We start from the raw sequence: 19,069 nt of genomic DNA, 5'->3' as shown, positions 1-19,069 counted from the left end.
GTGTTTTCCTCTTCTGATTGGCTGGAGGCGTGTGGGCTTTTAAACATACAACCAATGAAAATCCAACACGGGATTTTCTTCAAGCATTTTCCGTGTTGTTTAAAAAGTGCTGCCCTCTAGATGTGGTGCTGCAGAACAGCTCTTACTATTTTGGGATATTACATCGACTGCAAAGTTCAGTGTTTTATAATGATGGCGAGGATGATATTGATGAGAAATTGAGAATTATGAGTTTTTTGGAAGTTACCAATTAAGTAACACTGGAAGAGGTTGAACCACAGCAAAGCTAGAGAAATGTAGTTTGGTTTACTATTTCAAATGACTTTAAGTAAACAGACTAAATGAGTGACAATGACAATTAAAAAAAACAAAACAATCAGGGTTGATGTTACCTTTCCAGAAAATCAAGAATATATTCAAACTAAGTTTAAAGATCTTAAGACTCACACATTTAGTTAAAGCACACAGATGGTTGTTCTGCCTCACCACTTGGAGGCACTCTTTTACAACACCTTCACTCAAGTCTTAAGCATAGCTGATTCCCAATCTTATGATGACAGTATACTATTATGCCTAAATAAATACACAATATGTTATATTCCACACAATTTATTCACGTTTTTTGCATCAAAAATCATATGAAAAGTTTGTCAAACAAAACAACACTATCATTGATGTCACAGGATCAGTATTCACAGTATACAAAAACAGAGTATGGCATGATATCCCTCTCTGAACAAGTCACGGTAAACATTGCATGATTGACTCTAATTAAACACATGGTCCAGTTTAAGGTCTCCGATATAAAGGCATTTACATATTTTGGCAAATATGACTGGGATTGTCTCATGATTTCAACTAAAAATAAAACGTCACAAATATAAATATATTATGATATAATATTTTGCAACATTATCAATCCAAATGGTTTACATTTTATTACCTTATTTACCATTACGCTATTTGTGCGCAAACTGGCACCAAGACTCTTATATAAATAAAAATGTAATGTTGTTTTCTAAGCTATACATTAAAATCTATTAAACAAATACAACAAACCTGAGAATCAGTCTTAGTTTTTTAACTGAGTAAAACATGACTTGCCACATATTTCAAGTCATTTTACAGATGTAAATGTTTAATTGTAGCTAACATTTAAACTCAGAAAATGGACTGAACATTTCCATTATTACAAATACAAACATTTTATCACACACAATCCAATAAAGTAAGCTGTAAGGAAATGAATAAACCAAATCAAATCAAATTAAATATTGTAGCCTCACTTTACATTACACATCAGGTATGTACAAATTTGAGAGCACATGTGGGGCTGGGATTGTCAGTGCCATCGAACATATTTAGACATTCCTTCTCCCAAAATATCAAAACCAGTGCAATTGTCCACTTCCTCTAGCATCCATGTGTCCCATGTGCTCTGCAACACACACACAAATCCTTCCACTGAGACGTCACTGTGTAGCGGAGGGTTCAGAAAGTAAGCCCGACAGACCGTCCTCTGCCAGCTGGGACAGGTACTTCTGTGAACCAGAGGAGAAAAAGAAAAACATTACAATCCAAAATAAATATATATAAAAAATGTGGTAATGTTTTCCCCAAATTACAACCCAGACCAAAACATCCATATAGAGGCTGCACAGGGAGGAAATATGAAAAGCAGCGTCTTGCTAAATATCAGATTTGTAGTCCGACAACCAGACAAGCTTTTTGGAAACCAGCATGTTGTATTTTACTAAACATTTTTAAAGTAAAATTAAACAGTTTATTCATCATTGCAGTCAAGAATGCTTTTTGAAAGGATTTTCCGCAAATGCAACGATGTAGTTGCACATTTTAATGTTTAAAATTAAGTATATGAATATAAAATCAGCAATCACCAGTCAGTAAAACTGCATCCGATAAGCTCGACTCAAATATCTGAGGATGGGAGCCTAGATTTATCGGAGGCGGCTTTTTTCTCATCTGTTTATTTTATTTTACTGCAGTTAAATATTTGGGTGAAAAGCTGTGCTTAATGATGTGTTGGAGTTTAAATTTAATTAATAATAATGTATACAAAAAGTTACAAATATCTGTTAATTGATATGTTAAAGATGTCTTTAGATGAGTAAAGTAAAACAAGAATCCTATGGTAAAAAAGGACCACAAATAATGTAAAACTATTTTAATAGCAGAACACAAACAGAGACTTTTGACGGACAGCACACGTGTTAAAAACATTTTTCCTCTTGGAATGTAATCCATCAAAGGTTTGAATCCCTGCTCCTCCGGCTTGCCTCAGCTGTGCCGCTGGGATGAGAAACGCAAGAAGGCTCAGTGCTGAGTAATCAGAAACTTAATACAGTTTCAAGTTTAATGTGTATGTTCTTTCGTGTGTATGTTCTATTTTCTGTGCCCATCCTAATGCATTCAAGGCCTTTCTTTTGGATTAATCCGTTCATTTTCTTTTCAATTAAGTGTTAGGCTCGTACATTTTCTTTCTTGATTTAAAGAGTTAATCAATTATCAAAACTAACATTATTAGTTTCTTTGTATATTCATTGTTTTTTGCACTGCAGTTTTTAAAACACCATACTTGATTTAAGTAAGATTTATCCCCAAAATGGGACGATCATTGGAACGAAAAGGAAAACAAATAATGTAAAATGTGCATATGCTGCATGCGTGTGAAGTAATAACTCACCAACTCAACAACAGGTGGTGTAATCTTTTGTAATCTTGTGAATTTTGCTACTAGACCACACTGACTTTGGACCACACCAGCAGTGCCCCAGTACAGTGTGGGCATACAGACTTTCATTTTTGCTGACACTAACTCCAGCTGGTATAAAAGGTGCGACAGTATATGCACAGAAAATATACAACATATCTACATAAACACAATATGCTTGCTCGTATAATTCATGGACATTTAATTCATCACCAGAGTGCAGTGTGTACCTGGAGGTTCCTGTAGTGCACGGTGCTGCGGCAGTGTGTACTCTTGGCCGTCTCCTCACTGTTATAGAACAGTTCGCAGAGCTTACAGTAGAAACCCGTCCTCGGCACAATGAACTCCACTCCTGTTAGACAACAAACACAACTATAAGCTTCGTATGACTGCATCAGCGTTTTGACATTTAAATGATATGGTTAAATAGTACTTTGCAATCGCATCATACAGGGATTCTGCAGGAAAAGTACAATTTAAGAACTTTTTAAGATTTTTAAGATCGTGGCGATTTAAATTTCATATCCATTTCTATTTTGTATACTGGCAGAAGTATATTGGAAAATTAGAAGACCTTGACAGAAAATGAATCCCGGAATTATTTAAGTACTAGAACACGTTAAATAATACAATAGTAAAATATAACCGCAATCGAAGTCTAAATCTAGTTTAATGTAAAATCTTAAGGACTGCTTGCACAGCATAAAAACACGCTTCAGGGATGTGTTTAAGTAAATTCAATGAATAAACTTAATTTACCTCGGGGTTCTGTAATCCTGCCAAGAATTTTTTTTTTTATGACCAACTTCATTATTTTTAGTTAACAGAACTATGAACTAATACAATTGTACTTGAGAGAAAATGCACATTGACAATTGAATGTAAAACTTTTTAAGGATCACGGAAACTTTGAACAATGAACAAAGACCAATTATAGTAAAAAGGAAAGGATATTAATCTCTTACTTAATACTTCATATTTACGTTCACAGATAATATTCTACTACATAAAAACTATAACATCATTTTATAGCATGTTATTTTCACTCTTTAAAAAAAAAGGCACTGTCTGAGCACCAAAGTCCATTTGAACAACACACATCTGACTGTGACAGTAAGAAAACAAAAACTAAATTGCAACAACAACAACAACAACAACCGGATGAGTCATCTTTGTTAAATTTGTCTCAGACGTGTTGTCGATGGATACAGTTTGCTCTGCACACACAAACAGAGACAGCCGCTCGTGAGTCTGTACTGCGGTCTGCTGCTGATACCCGGCTCCACGGCTTACGTAAGTCTCCATGCAGCAGGCCCAACGCTGGCCGTGTCATTCTAGCCGTAATGATAATATAAATACTCATCTCTCAGGGGTGCATTTCACAAACTGCTCACGGAAATAGGTCAGCAAGTGTCCAAGCAATTCCAATCAATTAGAGTGCTAATGCAACAGGTTGTCAGTGCACTTATTAGTGGCCTACATGATAAGACTTTATCTTTAGGACTTAAACCAAAAGACTCAATGTCAGCTACTTGTCTCTGTGACAATAAGTCAATATAGACCTGGGCGTAATCCAGCCAGAGTACTCGGAGACCTTAAACTTGATATTTCTGACAGATTAAATAAAGTCACCAAGGATTTCAAATAAAGTGCATATAGTTCTCATTTGCAGTGTATTTTTAAACATTCAAGTTCAAATCAGAGGAGTTATAAAACTTGTGCCTACCCAAAGGGATGCTGTGTTCACTGACAGCTTTGTCTTGCTCACGAGACGGCGAGGGAGCCTCAATCTCTGTAAAAGGCATATTAAATATGAGAATGGCAGGACGCACAAAACATCACAAATCAGAGAGAGATCACAGTATACAGCACCCTTTTTAACACCTAGGTTACCAGAATGCAGTTTTGGACACACAAATCCATTTGTCTTTCTTTTTCTTTAAAAACAATCTAATTTCTCATATCTCATATCTTACGTTCGATAAACTTGTCATTCACTTTTACATACAATCCTTTTTTTCATCACAGTGCTATATTTTTATCTCATCATACGTCTTATTGACATTGTATCGTTTTATGATGTGTCAATATTTGAAACTATTTCCTTTGGAAATAAAAAAGACTGGTTGCAACAATAACTCCTGTTTGGAGTATAATCTATAGTTGTGATCAAAACTGCAGCCTTGTGTGTGAACTAGAGACAACCGAAACATAAATACTTAAATGATTGATTCATTATTTGACTAACTCTCTCCTATTTAGATAGACTCTAAAAACGTAAACCATCCATTTAGGATGCCCACATCTGATCACTGGATCTCGCTTTGTTCTGCTGTAAACATTTGGCTTCTCTTATCTGAAAAGTACCTTTTTTAAGAATGCCGTCCTTGTGATGAACCCCATTATTGATTGTTTCTGGGACCTTTCCTACTTCCACGTTTTTGCCATCTTGTGATACGTAAATATGATGTTCCATCAACTCCTCTGAAGGCCCACTGCGGGTCACTTTGTCCTCTAAACATGTCTCCTCTAGGGCCGCTTTGAACTCCTCACTGGGGAAGTCACTGAGGTCAGTGACTGGTAGCTCAGGAGTCGCTGCGCTGAACATCTGCTCTTCAGGACTGCTTGCACTTATAACATTCCCTGGCTTTTTGTTAACAGATGTTTCTTCTGGGTGTCCAATATCCCTGCTAGATGTTTCCTGAACCTCCAAGGAGGAGGGGGTAGGGGGTGGTATGCACTCCTCCGCTGCTTCTTCACCCGTAGGCTCTTGGGGGCGGGATACAAACTCTTCCAGCTCGGGAAGGTCAGGCTCAACTATGAAATCATCTTCTCCTCCAACTTCATCTACAGTGACCAGTTCCTCCATGTTCTTAGGGTACCAGCAGTCTCCATCAGTATCATCTCCACTTTCCCACTCCTTCACCTTAGAGATTGGACCAAGAAAAGAGTTGTTAATACTTCTATTCCAACTGAAGTAGCATTAACCTTCAAATTGCGGCATGAAGGAGTTTGAATGTGTAATAAATCAAATCATAGATCATCACTTACAGTGTTTCTTTCTTTACTACATTCTATCGTCTCTTTTGGCATGTCGCTTTGCTGAGGTGAAAAAGATTTTTCTTTTGACTTGCGTTCCTGGAAAAATAAATGATTAAGAAGGTAGAAGGATGTGCAATGTGAAGCAGTTTTACACACAACACTCTTCCATATAGATATGATTCAAAAAGTTACTCACAGTATTTTCAGTAGCATTTTCTTTATCGTGTTTGTCTGCAGTGGTGTGCCTCCTGCTTGTCTTTTTGCCCCTGCCCCTGTCTGGTGAACCCGGCCTCTTGTCCTCTAGTGTTCTGCGAAGTGGCTCCTCAGTTATCTCAAACACAGAATGCCTCGATCTATTATGGTAGTCGCCTCCATCTCTCCTCTTGGGCTTTGTGTCGGGCCTCTGGTATGGAGGTCTAGGCGGCTTGTCTGACTTGTACATTTGTTCCTTCATGTAGATGTCATCCTCCATGTTCCTGTACGAGTTGAAAGACATGCCTTGAGGGCTGCCTCGCGGTTGCCAGTCTCTGTTGCCCCTGATCCCTTCACCTCCGCCACCTCCTCGCTCATCTGCAGATCTCGAGCTGATATGATCCAAGGGTTTCTGGTAAACCTTCCGGCGGTCGGCTGCTCGTCCACTAGGCCGATCATCATCCACGCTGCCCTCATTTCTCCATGGGTCTTCCCTTTCCCTGTCGTCCTCACCCCTTCTCAAGTGTGACGACCGATCCCAGGAACCCCGGCGGGGGCCCAGGCCATTACTGCCTCTTTCCGGACCCCGGCAGGATGCGCCCTGGGGGCTGTGGGCTGAGCTGCATGATGTAAAACTTGGGCTGTGGGAATGAGGGCTGAGGGATCGGCTGATTGGGCTGCGGGAGCGCGCTCTCTCTGGGATGTAGCTGCAAGGAGATGATGGAAAGATTACATGGAGAAATCCCATAAATCTGCATTTTGTGTTGCTATACATATATATATATTTATATATATCACACTAACTCAACTTAAGTTATAATCAGAGACATTTTCTACTCAATGATTTTGCATTTGCTCTTTTAGTGACTCCCAGTAAAAAGTATTCAAGATTAAGAGTCGAAAGAGAAGTGGCCTTACTGTTCGTGTTCTTGCATCTCATCCCTTTCCCGCTGAGAGGTGATGTCGTGGATGATTGTTTGAACATCTTTACCTGGTTTCTAAACAGAAAGGAAATTCACATTTTCACAATTTATTATTTGGCAGCCTATAACTTGCGTTAGCTGTTTACTTTGTTCATTTAGTCTTACCTTGAGTTGCAGCTCCTTGTATCTCTTAGACATTCGTATGAGAAGTTTTTGATTGTTAATCGTAGCTGGAGTAAGTTGGTAGTATTGAACCATGGCCTGAGCGGCTTCAACATATGCCATCTCAAGAAATGCCTGAAGGGAGAACAGAAAATTGCTCAAACAATATTCCATTATATAGTTTTCCCTGTACAAACCTGTTTAATATCTAGGATTTCAGACTGGATTCAAGCTAATGTTTAAAAATCATCATCACAAGTTATCACATTTCCACACTATAATAAATCACCAGAACAGTTACTTAAGTGCCTGTAACCAATACCACGATTTTAGTTTAAATATGATAGGGGTAATATTAATGACGCGGCAGCAAGAGAGTGAGCTGTCATGTTCTGGTAGTTAAACAGCCAGTAAGATATGACAACATATATGATATCACACAACAGCTGCAGAAGAAAAAAACTGTTGATAATCATAAAAATGCACATTGATACTTTGGTTATTGACAAAGATTATTTCAAATTTAAATATTTGTTCAACTATGTTTTTCTTACTCTACAGGAAAGAACTCTGTTGAAGCCCTGAGAGGTAAAACATACACATATGTATTGGTTTATATGAATAAGAAATGAACGAAGAATAATAATGTTCTTGTACCTGATGGGTGGAGCGCATGAGGATGTAGTTGGTGACTTTGCCAAAGGGTATTCCCAGGTGGATGACATCATTCTCAGTGCAGCTGCCTTCAGGGAGGTTGCAGATGTGAACGACCCGCCCTATTGTTGCCTGTATGGGTGGAAATGGCTGCAATTAATGGAACATTTATAACCATACATCACACTGATCTTTGAAAAACAATTTATTGAACATCTGAAAATAACTGTTGTTCAACTGCAGTTCATCTAATGGCCACTTATGGCTTGCTCCAAAAGCATGAAATTCCCAGTGGACCCCCATGTTAAAACGCAGTGTCTGGCTCACGTCTCTCAGTGCATGTCTGCAAACCATTTGGAGCTGAACCTGACTAGAAGACTATCAACATCAGCGTTTCTGTTGTTTCCCCGGCTCACACTGCAAGGAATCTGGATGTGACACTGGATGACCAACTGTCCTTTACTGCAAACATCGTTGCTACAACCCGCTCCTGCAGATACACTCTCTACAACATCAGAAAGATACTTTGCCTACTGACCCAGAAGGCAACGCAGGTCCTGGTCCAGGCTCTTTTCATCTCACGCCTTGATTACTGCAACTCCTGGCTGGTCTACATGCAAGTGCCATTCGACCACTGCAGCTCCTCCAGCATAAAGCAGCCAGACAGGTCTCTAATCTACCTAAGTTCTCTCATTCATACCAGCCAGTCACTGCTCTCGCATCAGGCAGTTCTACCTCACTGCAAGTAGGACGCTAGTACCCCTCCAGAAAAACACTGCTGTTTGCTATCCTGGCTTCAATATGGCCAAACAAGCTGCTCCTTGACATTAGGACGGCTGATAGTCTACATATCTTGCGCCGCAGACTGAAAACCAACCTGTTACGACTGCTCATTGGCCATTAAAAGCTGACACAAAAACTGTGTAGTATTAAAAAAAGGTTTGGAACTAATGCACCATTAACAGCCCCTGCCGGGTCTTGTCATTCCCTAGCTCCACCCTCTCAACCAAATATGGTGACTTCTTGCTCAGAAAAAACTAAACAATATGACTACATCCAACATCTCAAACTAGAGGCTTCAAAACAGGAGCCCAAAACCCAATGGGTGACCACAGTGACCAAATCCACTTCTTAATATGGATAACACTTTACAGTAAAAAAAAAAAGTATACATATAAAATTGTATATGTGATCTCTTAACAATCTTTGTAGCACATCAGAATTATCAGACTGTAAGAAATAAATCTGTCTAACATCAATGTAACACTATCAGACAGTATGTCATGTCATTTTCCCTCCTTGATGCAACCCATCTCATTCCATCTATTAATAATTCCTTGGCAGTAGTGCAGTGGCGATAATGGAAGTCTACTTGTTTGGATTTAGAGACTTGTCAGCTGACAGGCCCCAGACATTTCACACATTTGATACAAATCCCTCATGGCTGCCAACTATAGCGACCTGCATAGCTTTTTAACTTAAAGGAGAGTGACTAAATGAGATGGCAAAACTGATACAGACCCATTTGGATATAGATGTTATATCACTATTTATGCCTTATTATTTACTCTTAAAGGTGGGGTAGGTACTGTAATTTTGGAGAAACCAGCTCGAGTGCGCCAGAATTTGAAAATACACAGCCGGAAAAAATCTGCCACTTCCTAGCCCCTCCTCCAACACACATGAACGCGCACATGACCAATGAGGGCACGAGATAAGTTTGTGCACAGATGGAAGGCTGACAGGCAGGTAGGCCATCCAATCATTTTAGCCGGGCCGGCTAAAATGATTGGTCGTGCTTTTTACAGTATTACGGCTTCCACAGATTACATTTTGTTATGGATTTTTTGTCAAAGCACTCAAACTTACCTACCCCACCTTAAAGCTATATTTTTTTATATTCTATAAGGCAGACAATGTTAAGATTTTATAGTCTTGCTTTCCTTATGTACGAAAATCTTATTAAGGTAATAGATAATGTAGAGAACTACATGGCAGGGACTGTGGATGTTGTGGAGAGGAAGACTGAGGTCCATCATGCATTGTAAGCATGCTAATAGTGGTTGTTTCACCGCTCCTATTAGTTTTGCTAGATCATTTACCTACAAAATTACTAACTTTAAAAATGAAAAGACAAGTACCACCTACTGATATAAAATCTCTATCTTTATTTATCATCTAGCCGGTGCACATACCGCTTGACACCTCGTGTTCCTCTAACATCATAGCTATAAGAGGTTGTAAATTCAGCCTGTCATGTCTAGGAGTCTGATTTCTGCAACCATTGTGCTGCAACTGCAAGTTTTGCAGTGCCCCTCCTCCTCCTCCGCTTCCTGCTTCTCCAGCTCACAGACCTGACAGACAGTTCCATGTGTGTGACAGACTGGGGTCCTAACTCGGACCAGCGACCAAAGTCTCTGTTTTTACAGGGAACTTGTTCAGGGAAAACCCAACACCAACATAAACTTCACACTGGGTCCAATGGCTGTAAAGTGTAGAATGTATAAAGGGGAGGAGAAGTCACTTTACTATGCATGTTGAAACATAATCAGTGTGTCAGTATTCAAAACATACATGAAGCGCTGATCACATATAGTCTATAAATAAAATGTGATTTTATCTGAGAGAAACCTGATAACTGAGTACTCCGACTTTTATTTAAAAGGTTACTTTTGTCACAAGTAGGAAACCATACCCATGTGTTTTGGACGTCCCCTTAACTAAGAACGTTTTGGGATAAAGAGTTTGAGGCCCATAATTAAGTGTTCCTCCAACATGTCACACTAAGGTGGCACTACTAGGAGTCATAACATAGGGCTTCGAGGTAACAGCTAGGAAATATCTTTTGCAAATATTGCTTTTGCTAAGTGGCTTAACCCAGACAATACAATTTTTGGACTGAAAAGGTGTGGAAAATCTATCAGATGGAACAAATGTTCAGATTCTCTGAGTGATTTTTTTAGTCCTGCAATTACTGTGCTGATCCAGTAAGTTGGTTTCACCACACCTTCTGAACTATTCCAGTGTCTCAACTTCCCAATCGAGGTGTATCTGGCGGCAGTGGCCTGCACATTCACACACTTACATATGGGAGTATTATCTGTATTCTTTCCTTTAATGTTATCTTTCTTTGTATCGGCTTTGTGGATACAGCTGAATGGAAATGGAAAAAATAGTTGACAAAAGATTGAATATGTTCTCGAATAGAACTGTAACTGAAATAAAAACGTTAAAACGTTTAAATAAAAAATACTTTTAGCTCATGACACAATACTACACATTTGATAGTCTTGATTTTGGAAAGTTCTCTTTTTTTTACATAAATCATGAAAAGCCATATTGCCATTCAACCCTAATACGACCCGATCAAAAGAGGATCTGGAAGAGCCAGATAATTGAATTACTGAGCCACAAATGAATAGCTTCTGGCCAGCGAGCTGACATCAGCAGCTTCAGATGATGAGAGTGATAATTCCATTAGCAGCTCTGTGCCACGACCAAGAACACACAAAGGTCAGTGCAGGTTGGGCTCAATAAACACACCCAGAAATAGGCTGTTTATGTCTTTTGAATATTAGAGAGAATAAGAGGCTCTCTGACAGCACTCACTTATGTCTGACCTGTAAAATGTCGTCTGTGTCTGAAAGCTCAGACAGTTTGAACACAGTCAAGGTTGGCTCATGCGTAGAACGGTAGCGGTTTCAGTTAACAGAGGCCGAGGGCTATGCCATGTCACTGCCTACTCTGACGGAGACACTACACACTCTGCAGGGGACTCTATAAATGGTTTAAATTGCAGTATAGACTTTCAACATTATTTAACATTAAATAAATAAAATTAATGACATTTTTGGTTGAAACACCTTATCAAAACAATATCACATCTTTAGGCCTTAATTCACACATACAAAACAGGTTATAAACTAAAATTCCCTAAAAACATTAAAGAACACTGCTACAGATATAAATAAATAAGAGTAAACATAGTCAGTCATACTGAGGCCAATTTGCCAAGTCAGCTCTACAATAAATATATTTTAATCGAGCTTAAATTCTGAAGTTAAAGGTAGGGTAGGTAAGAATGGAGAAACCAGCTCGAGTGCGCTCGAATTTGAAAGTACACAACCGGAAAAAATCTGCCCCTTCCTTACAGAGCCCCTCCTCCAACACACACGAACGCGCACATGACCAATGAGGGCACGAGATAAGTTTGTGCACAGATGGAAGGCTGACAGGCAGGTAGGCCATCCAGTTATTTTAGCCGGGCCGGCTAAGATGATTGGTCGTGCTTTTTACAGTACCACGGCTTCCACAGATGACATTTTTGTATGTATTTATTGTCAAAGCATTTAATATATTCAATGCTATCGGGATGTTAAGAGCATTCCATGGAATATAACAAAAAGTGTTTCTGAAGTAAATTACCTACCCTACATTTAAAGTGGCAAAAAAAACATTTTTCTTAAAAGTGATTGTAAAGTCAATATTGAATGCACAATGCAATAGTTGTTAAATAATGACACCATAATCATTTAGTTTGGTTCCCTGCATACTTCTTAATAATACTGGGAGTGTTTAACTATATTTCTCAATGAACATGGATTGTTAAGGTTGTTACTTGCTTTGGACAGTAGTCAGGTTTATTATAAGCTGCACCCACAAGACTCGTAATGGGAGCCAATCTGCACCGCCTGACCCACAGAAAATACAGGATCCGACCCGTAATTCATCAACATTAAGCATTTCAGTGCAATTGTGATATTTGGACTGAGTTGAAAAGTTTTCTGTTTCTACTTTAACATTGAGTGAAGTATAGCTTGTTCATTTAACAAATTAGCTTCATCACACATTTACATTTTTACATTTGAGTTGTCATTGTAAAAATCCATGAAATTTTACTTTTTCGTATTTCTGCAGAAATCTACTTTACACTACAGTCAATAGAGGTGAAGCTCTCAACACCATGACATACTGAACTAGAGCTAAATGGTGTAAGATAACGACCATATCGCACTGCACTGCTTTACTCCTTACACTGACAGCATGTTGACTGACATTAGCTGGAATCTCTACTAAAGACATGTTTGTTTATTTGTACAAAGGAAGATCCATGTTGGAGGATCCAGGGAGATAGTCAGTCTGGTTTCACAGTTTCTCCCCACGTTCCTGTGCGAGCTGCTCGCACGCCAATCCCTCAGATCGCTTTACTAGTCTCTCACCAGTCTGAAATGTTACACCGCTGCCTGGGGGTGTGACCCATGGGTCTTAAGGTCTGTGCTCCTCACAGCAGTTAGCTCTAATCCCTTGTTTATCTCAGCTTGAGTTCCCTTATCACGTGAAGCTACTGTGTTATTTCAAGGTGGGATGCTGGAAACTCCAGTCGTGGGCTGTTGTGCATCTGGTATGTTTGTATGGGCGAGCTTCTCTGTACAGGATGTAGACTCTGGTAGTATCGTTAGATCACAGATAACCTATTGATTATTTTCAATTAAAAGTTTGGAGTCTTAAGTTTTGAATATCCAAACATACACGTATTAAACCTCTGAAAAAACGTCACAAATTAAAACTGCATGTGGTTGTGTGTGTGCATTTGTGCTCTGAGTTCACCACAGGGTTTAAAGCCAGTAAATCCCCACCTGTTCTGCTTCGACAGGTGTGTGTTTATAGCAACCAACATTAGCTCATGTACTGTAGCACAGCCTTCACATATTTCCCCACTCATACAATAAAAACCCTTTGTTATTAACCAACCTTTGAGGCATATGACTTTCACACTACTGATATTAGGCTCTTTTTAAATTGGCTCCCCGGACAATGAAGAGAAGAACAAATGGCTGACCCAAAATAAAAGTCATGCCCGTTTGTGGGAACGGGAGAGGGGGTTTTGACAGTGGAAGAGACCCACTTTAACAACATGCAATTCCGTATTCTCAGATATCCCTTAGTGCCTGAGTATTTTAATAATTGTCTTTACTATAATTATTTTTTACTATAAACTACTATCTTTTTATTTTAGTTTCTTATGTCATATGTACAAATGCATGTAATATGTATGTACAATATTTGTATGCCTTTTACATTTCTGAGAAAATCCCAAAATGTGTCCAAAGACACCATATACATCAGGTTGAAATATACATTGGAAATCATGTGAAAATGTTAGGAAATATTAATTAATTTGAATTATTTGTAATGCAACATTAAAATTGCCCAAATTGTTTATACTGTGACTTTATTAAAAATGGAATTACTTTTGTAAGGGTTGCTATATATTTTCAAGAAGTTCCGAAAAAACCATAATGTACATTGACTACACTGTGTATCTGTGTTAAATATAACACGAATCCCCGCTGACAGAGCTCATTTTCACCTCGCTTATTATCTGCACTGTACTTTCCAAGAGACCTGCCTTTGTGATGGTTGCCTATGAACAGCTGCTGGTTTTCAACCCCAGTCGAGAGCCAACACTTTTGGCCAGGAAAACTGAGTGTAGCGCATCAAGTGCTGGTATATAAACTCTAAGAAATACTGATATTTATTATAAGCCAAAGTCAAGTTGAGGCGATACCATATCTTCCTCTAAAGCAAGCTTTTATTTCATATATGTAATATATCATGGGCTAGATAATCGTACATTTCCGTACATAGTTTCCAGCCACCATTTTAATGACACACTTTACCGGGCTATAGAGTTGTCAAGCCCAGACAAAGCCTTCTGTTGCCCCAGCAGCTGTCAACAAGAGGATCTGTGTCAATTCATTAAGCAAAAACCTTCTGGTTTCATTCATCACACACCTTATACACCATTTAAAGTATTTTAAAAAACATGGAAGAGCGTAATCGTAATCAGCGATGAAGAGATAGTAACATATAGTATTACTCAGCACAACCCCCCCTCCCTCCCTGATGTGTTATAAACGCAGTCATTAATTTTAAGTGAAATATTAATCATTAATCATTTTGAACATTTCCATGAAACATGATATAATTGGATGTGACTGGATTCGTGTTCAAGGATTACAGCTGTTCCTTATTTTTTCCTGTCACAAAATTTGATTTATATGTCTAGGGCAAACTCTAATAATCCTGCAAAAATAACATAGTTTGTCTGACCTTTGACTCTGGCTGATGCGAGGAAAATCCTGTGTCTGACGTGGGATAAGTCTTCATGGCTGCAGCAGGCAAGTATGATGCATTAGCTCCAGTGGATACATCTGTGGAAACCATTAAATTCAAAATTGTCTGCATCAGTCATCAAGTGCTCGATAAAGTTACATTTGTTGACTTCAATTCTTAACCGAAACAAGAATAAAAATAAAGTTACATTTGTACCAGTAACTATAGGTTATCTGAGTGAAGAGACAAACTCCAACTAAAGGCTTCGCAAAAAGTTAGGCATCTCTTCAAGCTGTTTGCAGCCAACTATAGGTAGTTTGTCTTAAAGTAATTATACATAAGGGAATACATGAGGGCTATAGGGTTGACAGATGCTATCAATATGGTAGAGAACAGGTGCTCAATATGCACTACACATTAGTCATCAGCTTTGTGTTTTCTGTTTTAATATGTTAACCAAAAGGCAGTAACCCTCAAAAGCATATTAAGATTTGGCTTAGTGTTGCTGTGTACCATATATTTTTGGATACTCTAACAGCATACATCAATGTGCGAAAATACACTGTGTCAAGTAATAAAAACATGCCGCCTCACGTAACTCTAGAAATACTCCCTGACCACCTATCACTCACGTGTTTTAGCAAACAGAAAAACATTACTAACACTGAGAGCAAAAAGAGAAACATGTGGTGACAAATATTTTATCCTACCTTGACTTGCAGAGGAGTAAACCATTGAGTTCGTCCCTCCAGCGTTCAGACCGCCATCAGAAGGCCTACCGACAGAGTAGTGAACAGCTCCAGCTGATACCACTGCGGAGCTGCAACAATCAGAGAAGGCTGATTTTAGCTGCCTCTCCCCTGCGCACTCATATCTTATGACAGAGCTCATATTCATAGAAAGATTAAGACTGCTACATATAGATCAAGGAAAAGCAAGATAAAATCCTTTCAACACTTGCTAAAACAAACACATTTAAACACGGGCAAGGGGGGAAATGAAAAAAACATGGCCATGGATAACAATTAAAAACATGTTCACGTATTATTATCTTGACGAAAAAAAACAATGTGAAGTCATTTGCTTTGAGATTATTTTACAACATTTTGCAATTACAACCAAAAACGCACCTTTCATTTGCGTACAAGGTTCGGTTCTGTAGGTGTAGTTTTCCCTTCACGTGCTGGTCCCAGTCCTAAAAAATACACGCACACACACATCATATAAACAAAGTCTCAGAAAGCTTGGACAAACTGGAAGCTCGCTGCTTGGCCTACGATGGTGGCTCTTACATACCCTGTTGTATTGATTATTGTATTTTATTTGTTTAATTATTTCTCTGTACAGCATTTTGGTCTGGAGGTTTAAAAGTGCTTTACAAATAAAGCTGAATTGTATTGTAATTATAGAGACAACATCTTGGATTTACTTACTTAGTAAACCTCTAATCAACCATTTAGCTGTGGTATATTAGATATGTTCAGGCTGAAATGCTAGTTTCTTTCAAAGGACATTTACCATTTACAGTTATGTTTACAAATCAACCAAATCCTCATTAATTTACGTTCAAGCATTGACATGTCTATTGATTAGATTAGATTAGATTACTTTATTGTCATTACAAGTGTAATGAAATTAAGAGGGTCTAACCAGAGTGCAAACAGTCAGTTATATACACATCTATCAGCAGTCTGTACAAAATAAATGCACTATATAAATATACAAGTAAAGGTATATAGATGTAAAATGTATAAATACAAATAAATACACTGAGGCGTAAATACAGTATATACATCAGTATATGTGCTTCAAGTATGATGGGTCCACTCACCTTGAGGTTGTAGACCTTCTTGTCACAGATGCTACACTGGTGTGGCAGTTGAGTGGGTGTGGCGGCATGGTAATCATTGACTTGGTAAGGCTGAAGTGTCCTGGTACCTGAAGATAGGGTTGCATCACTTCCATGCAGGGGTTGGTAGCCCCCAAATCCCTGTGTGCCACTTGAAGAAAAAGAGGAAACTCCACTAATGTGATTGAACTTGGGGTCAGGGGTGGGCTCCTCTGGGTTATACAGTTCTGTTCTGGACCGAATTGGCTGCCCAGCTGCTGTCCACATGTTGGCGGCATTAGAAACCATATCCACCTTTCCAGTGTGACTCAAGTTAGCCGGGCCCTTCCATTGCTCCTTGGAGTTATAAACATTCACCTTCTGGTCATTGACACTAAACCCAGCTTGTTGCCCCAGCATATCATGCCCATAGAAATCTCTCTGAAAACCAACATTGCTCATGTTTTTTGCCTGTGTGTTGATCATTGTGTATTGTCCATCACCAGCAGTGGCTGATGCTGTAGATGTCCCTCCACCTAAGTTGTACTGAATACGCCGGTCAGTATCAGAAGGGTAAGTTGAGCCTGACGTTTTACCATACTCCGCACCCTGTTGGCCCACTGTTCCCCCTCCACCAGGATGGTTCAGTCTCACATTTCCTGGGTTTTGGTTGAATCCCCCACCCACCAAGGCCCCCAAGCTTGAATTTGAAGAGGAAAAACCTAGCACCCCTGTCGGAAAGCCACCCTGAGGGTTTCCAACCATACTTGAAGTCCGTAGCTGATTGAACAGGGGTTGGGACATGGCGACATTGGAAAGAACCTGATTGAGAAGAGTAGCTGCATTGGCTGAATTACCCCCCTGAGCAAGTTTCAGGCGATGGAGGGTAAGCTGAGCTTGGAGCTGAGCAAGCTGGAGGCTGGCTGGTGTCAGGAGGAGCTGCTGGTTCTGCTGGTGTGGCCCCGAATGCACACCGCCGGCCCCTACCTGGAAACTCTTCTTTTCGCCGCTGTCCAAGGGCAGTGCATTGATGCTTTGAGAAAAAGAAAAAAAAGAAATCACAATTCACTCAATTAGTTATAAAGTCAGAAAACAGATGAAAATTGTGACTCCAAATGAATGACACATTGAGCACAAACATGCTCTTCAATTGTAAATCAAACCATATGGCTTCTCTTCATTCTCAGTATAGATGAAATGCAGATTAAGTGTGCAACTCAAGTTTGATATACCGAGCTAGTTGCATGAATCCAAACAATTCAAACTGGAGAATAAAAATGAGTGCAGAAACAATGTCAGCAGGAACCGATGGGACCAAGGTATTTGGGGCTAACAATGAAATACAAGCCATTTAATAACAGTCCTTTGAAAGGCCGCGAGAAACAAGAGAGGCAGCCAGTAACCCTCGAAGAAAACCCCATAGCTGCTTTCACCACAAAGCTATCCCCCTAATTTATGCTGAGGAAAGAAAACAGATTATATCATGTAAAGTCAACAGCAAATTGTAAAAATAATAATAAATCATTGTTATGCTTTCAGCTAAATCAATACAGTTTTAAATCATTAAACTATTTGAATACCGTCATTGACTCCTAATGTCAGACTACTTTCATTCATCTTTGAACTACAGAAGAAAATATATATTACTGGAGACAATTTCCCAGTAAAATGCTTCCCTATTCTTCCTGACATTAGCTGCAAGAAAGTTCCTGCTCCCCATATTCACAATTATGTTCCTCACAGCTACCATCTGCTAACAAGGCAACTCCTACAGGAGATCAACCAGCAGATGGACTGGCAGTTGGGCACAACCATCAGATGGCTGTTAGTGCTAGGACAAACCAAGGAAATGATCAGTGCCAAGAGGTATTACACAGCTGGTTGCTGTTTTCTAACCTTACAATGTGTTGGTTCATAACTAGCAAATGTATTTTCCTTTGGTTGTATGGCTGACAACGGTGCCTAGGAAAGATGGTTATGTCAGCTGGTTAGCAGAGCAAATGTTCATTAATACTACTTGCAGTGGGCCAAGAACATTTTATATTTCATATTTTAATAATTCCTCTTTATGTAAACAACCGCTGCCAACGAGCTAGTTAGTTAGCCTCTGTTCACAGTGTGAGGATTACATGCTGACAGTAAGAAGGCCATTGATGGCAACTTGGTAATATATGCAAGCAGAAGAACCTGGGACGGTGGTTTAATTATACAAAACCGGCTTCCAAACCCCAGTCTACCTTATGGTTTCACAGATATGATTGTTTATTTCACACTTCAACTTTTGTTACAATGATTTTGTCATGTGTCTGGTTTTATACCTTTTGTAAAAAAGAAAAGTGGTAATATTGTATGTATGTGAGCAATGTCTGCATGACCTTTTTATGAGAGATTGTATCTCAATTGTTTGATAATGTTAAATAA

The 19,069-nt window shown here is 39.1% G+C and overlaps 1 protein-coding gene across 1 annotated transcript in view; it reads right to left on the bottom strand.

Moving 5' to 3' along the window:
- Positions 1-593: 593 nt before the first annotated feature.
- rbm20 (RNA binding motif protein 20) overlaps positions 594-19,069 on the bottom strand; it is a 45,190-nt gene continuing 26,714 nt past the window's right edge. The window contains exons 2-14 of the mRNA XM_034120668.1: positions 16,652-17,681; positions 15,951-16,015; positions 15,531-15,640; positions 14,818-14,918; positions 7,708-7,836; positions 7,054-7,185; positions 6,884-6,963; positions 5,970-6,672; positions 5,783-5,869; positions 5,099-5,657; positions 4,458-4,523; positions 2,962-3,083; positions 594-1,541 (exon numbers count right to left, since the gene is read on the bottom strand). Of these exons, the coding sequence (XP_033976559.1) occupies positions 1,473-1,541; positions 2,962-3,083; positions 4,458-4,523; positions 5,099-5,657; positions 5,783-5,869; positions 5,970-6,672; positions 6,884-6,963; positions 7,054-7,185; positions 7,708-7,836; positions 14,818-14,918; positions 15,531-15,640; positions 15,951-16,015; positions 16,652-17,681 (3,253 nt within the window). The 3' untranslated portion in view covers positions 594-1,472. The remainder of the gene's footprint in view (positions 1,542-2,961; positions 3,084-4,457; positions 4,524-5,098; positions 5,658-5,782; positions 5,870-5,969; positions 6,673-6,883; positions 6,964-7,053; positions 7,186-7,707; positions 7,837-14,817; positions 14,919-15,530; positions 15,641-15,950; positions 16,016-16,651; positions 17,682-19,069) is intronic.

Source organism: Trematomus bernacchii, unplaced genomic scaffold (assembly GCF_902827165.1).
Source record: "Trematomus bernacchii unplaced genomic scaffold, fTreBer1.1, whole genome shotgun sequence".
Taxonomy (NCBI): domain Eukaryota; kingdom Metazoa; phylum Chordata; class Actinopteri; order Perciformes; family Nototheniidae; genus Trematomus; species Trematomus bernacchii.
The sequence above is the reverse complement of the archived record's forward strand: the minus strand, read 5'-3'. Positions and strand labels throughout refer to the sequence as shown.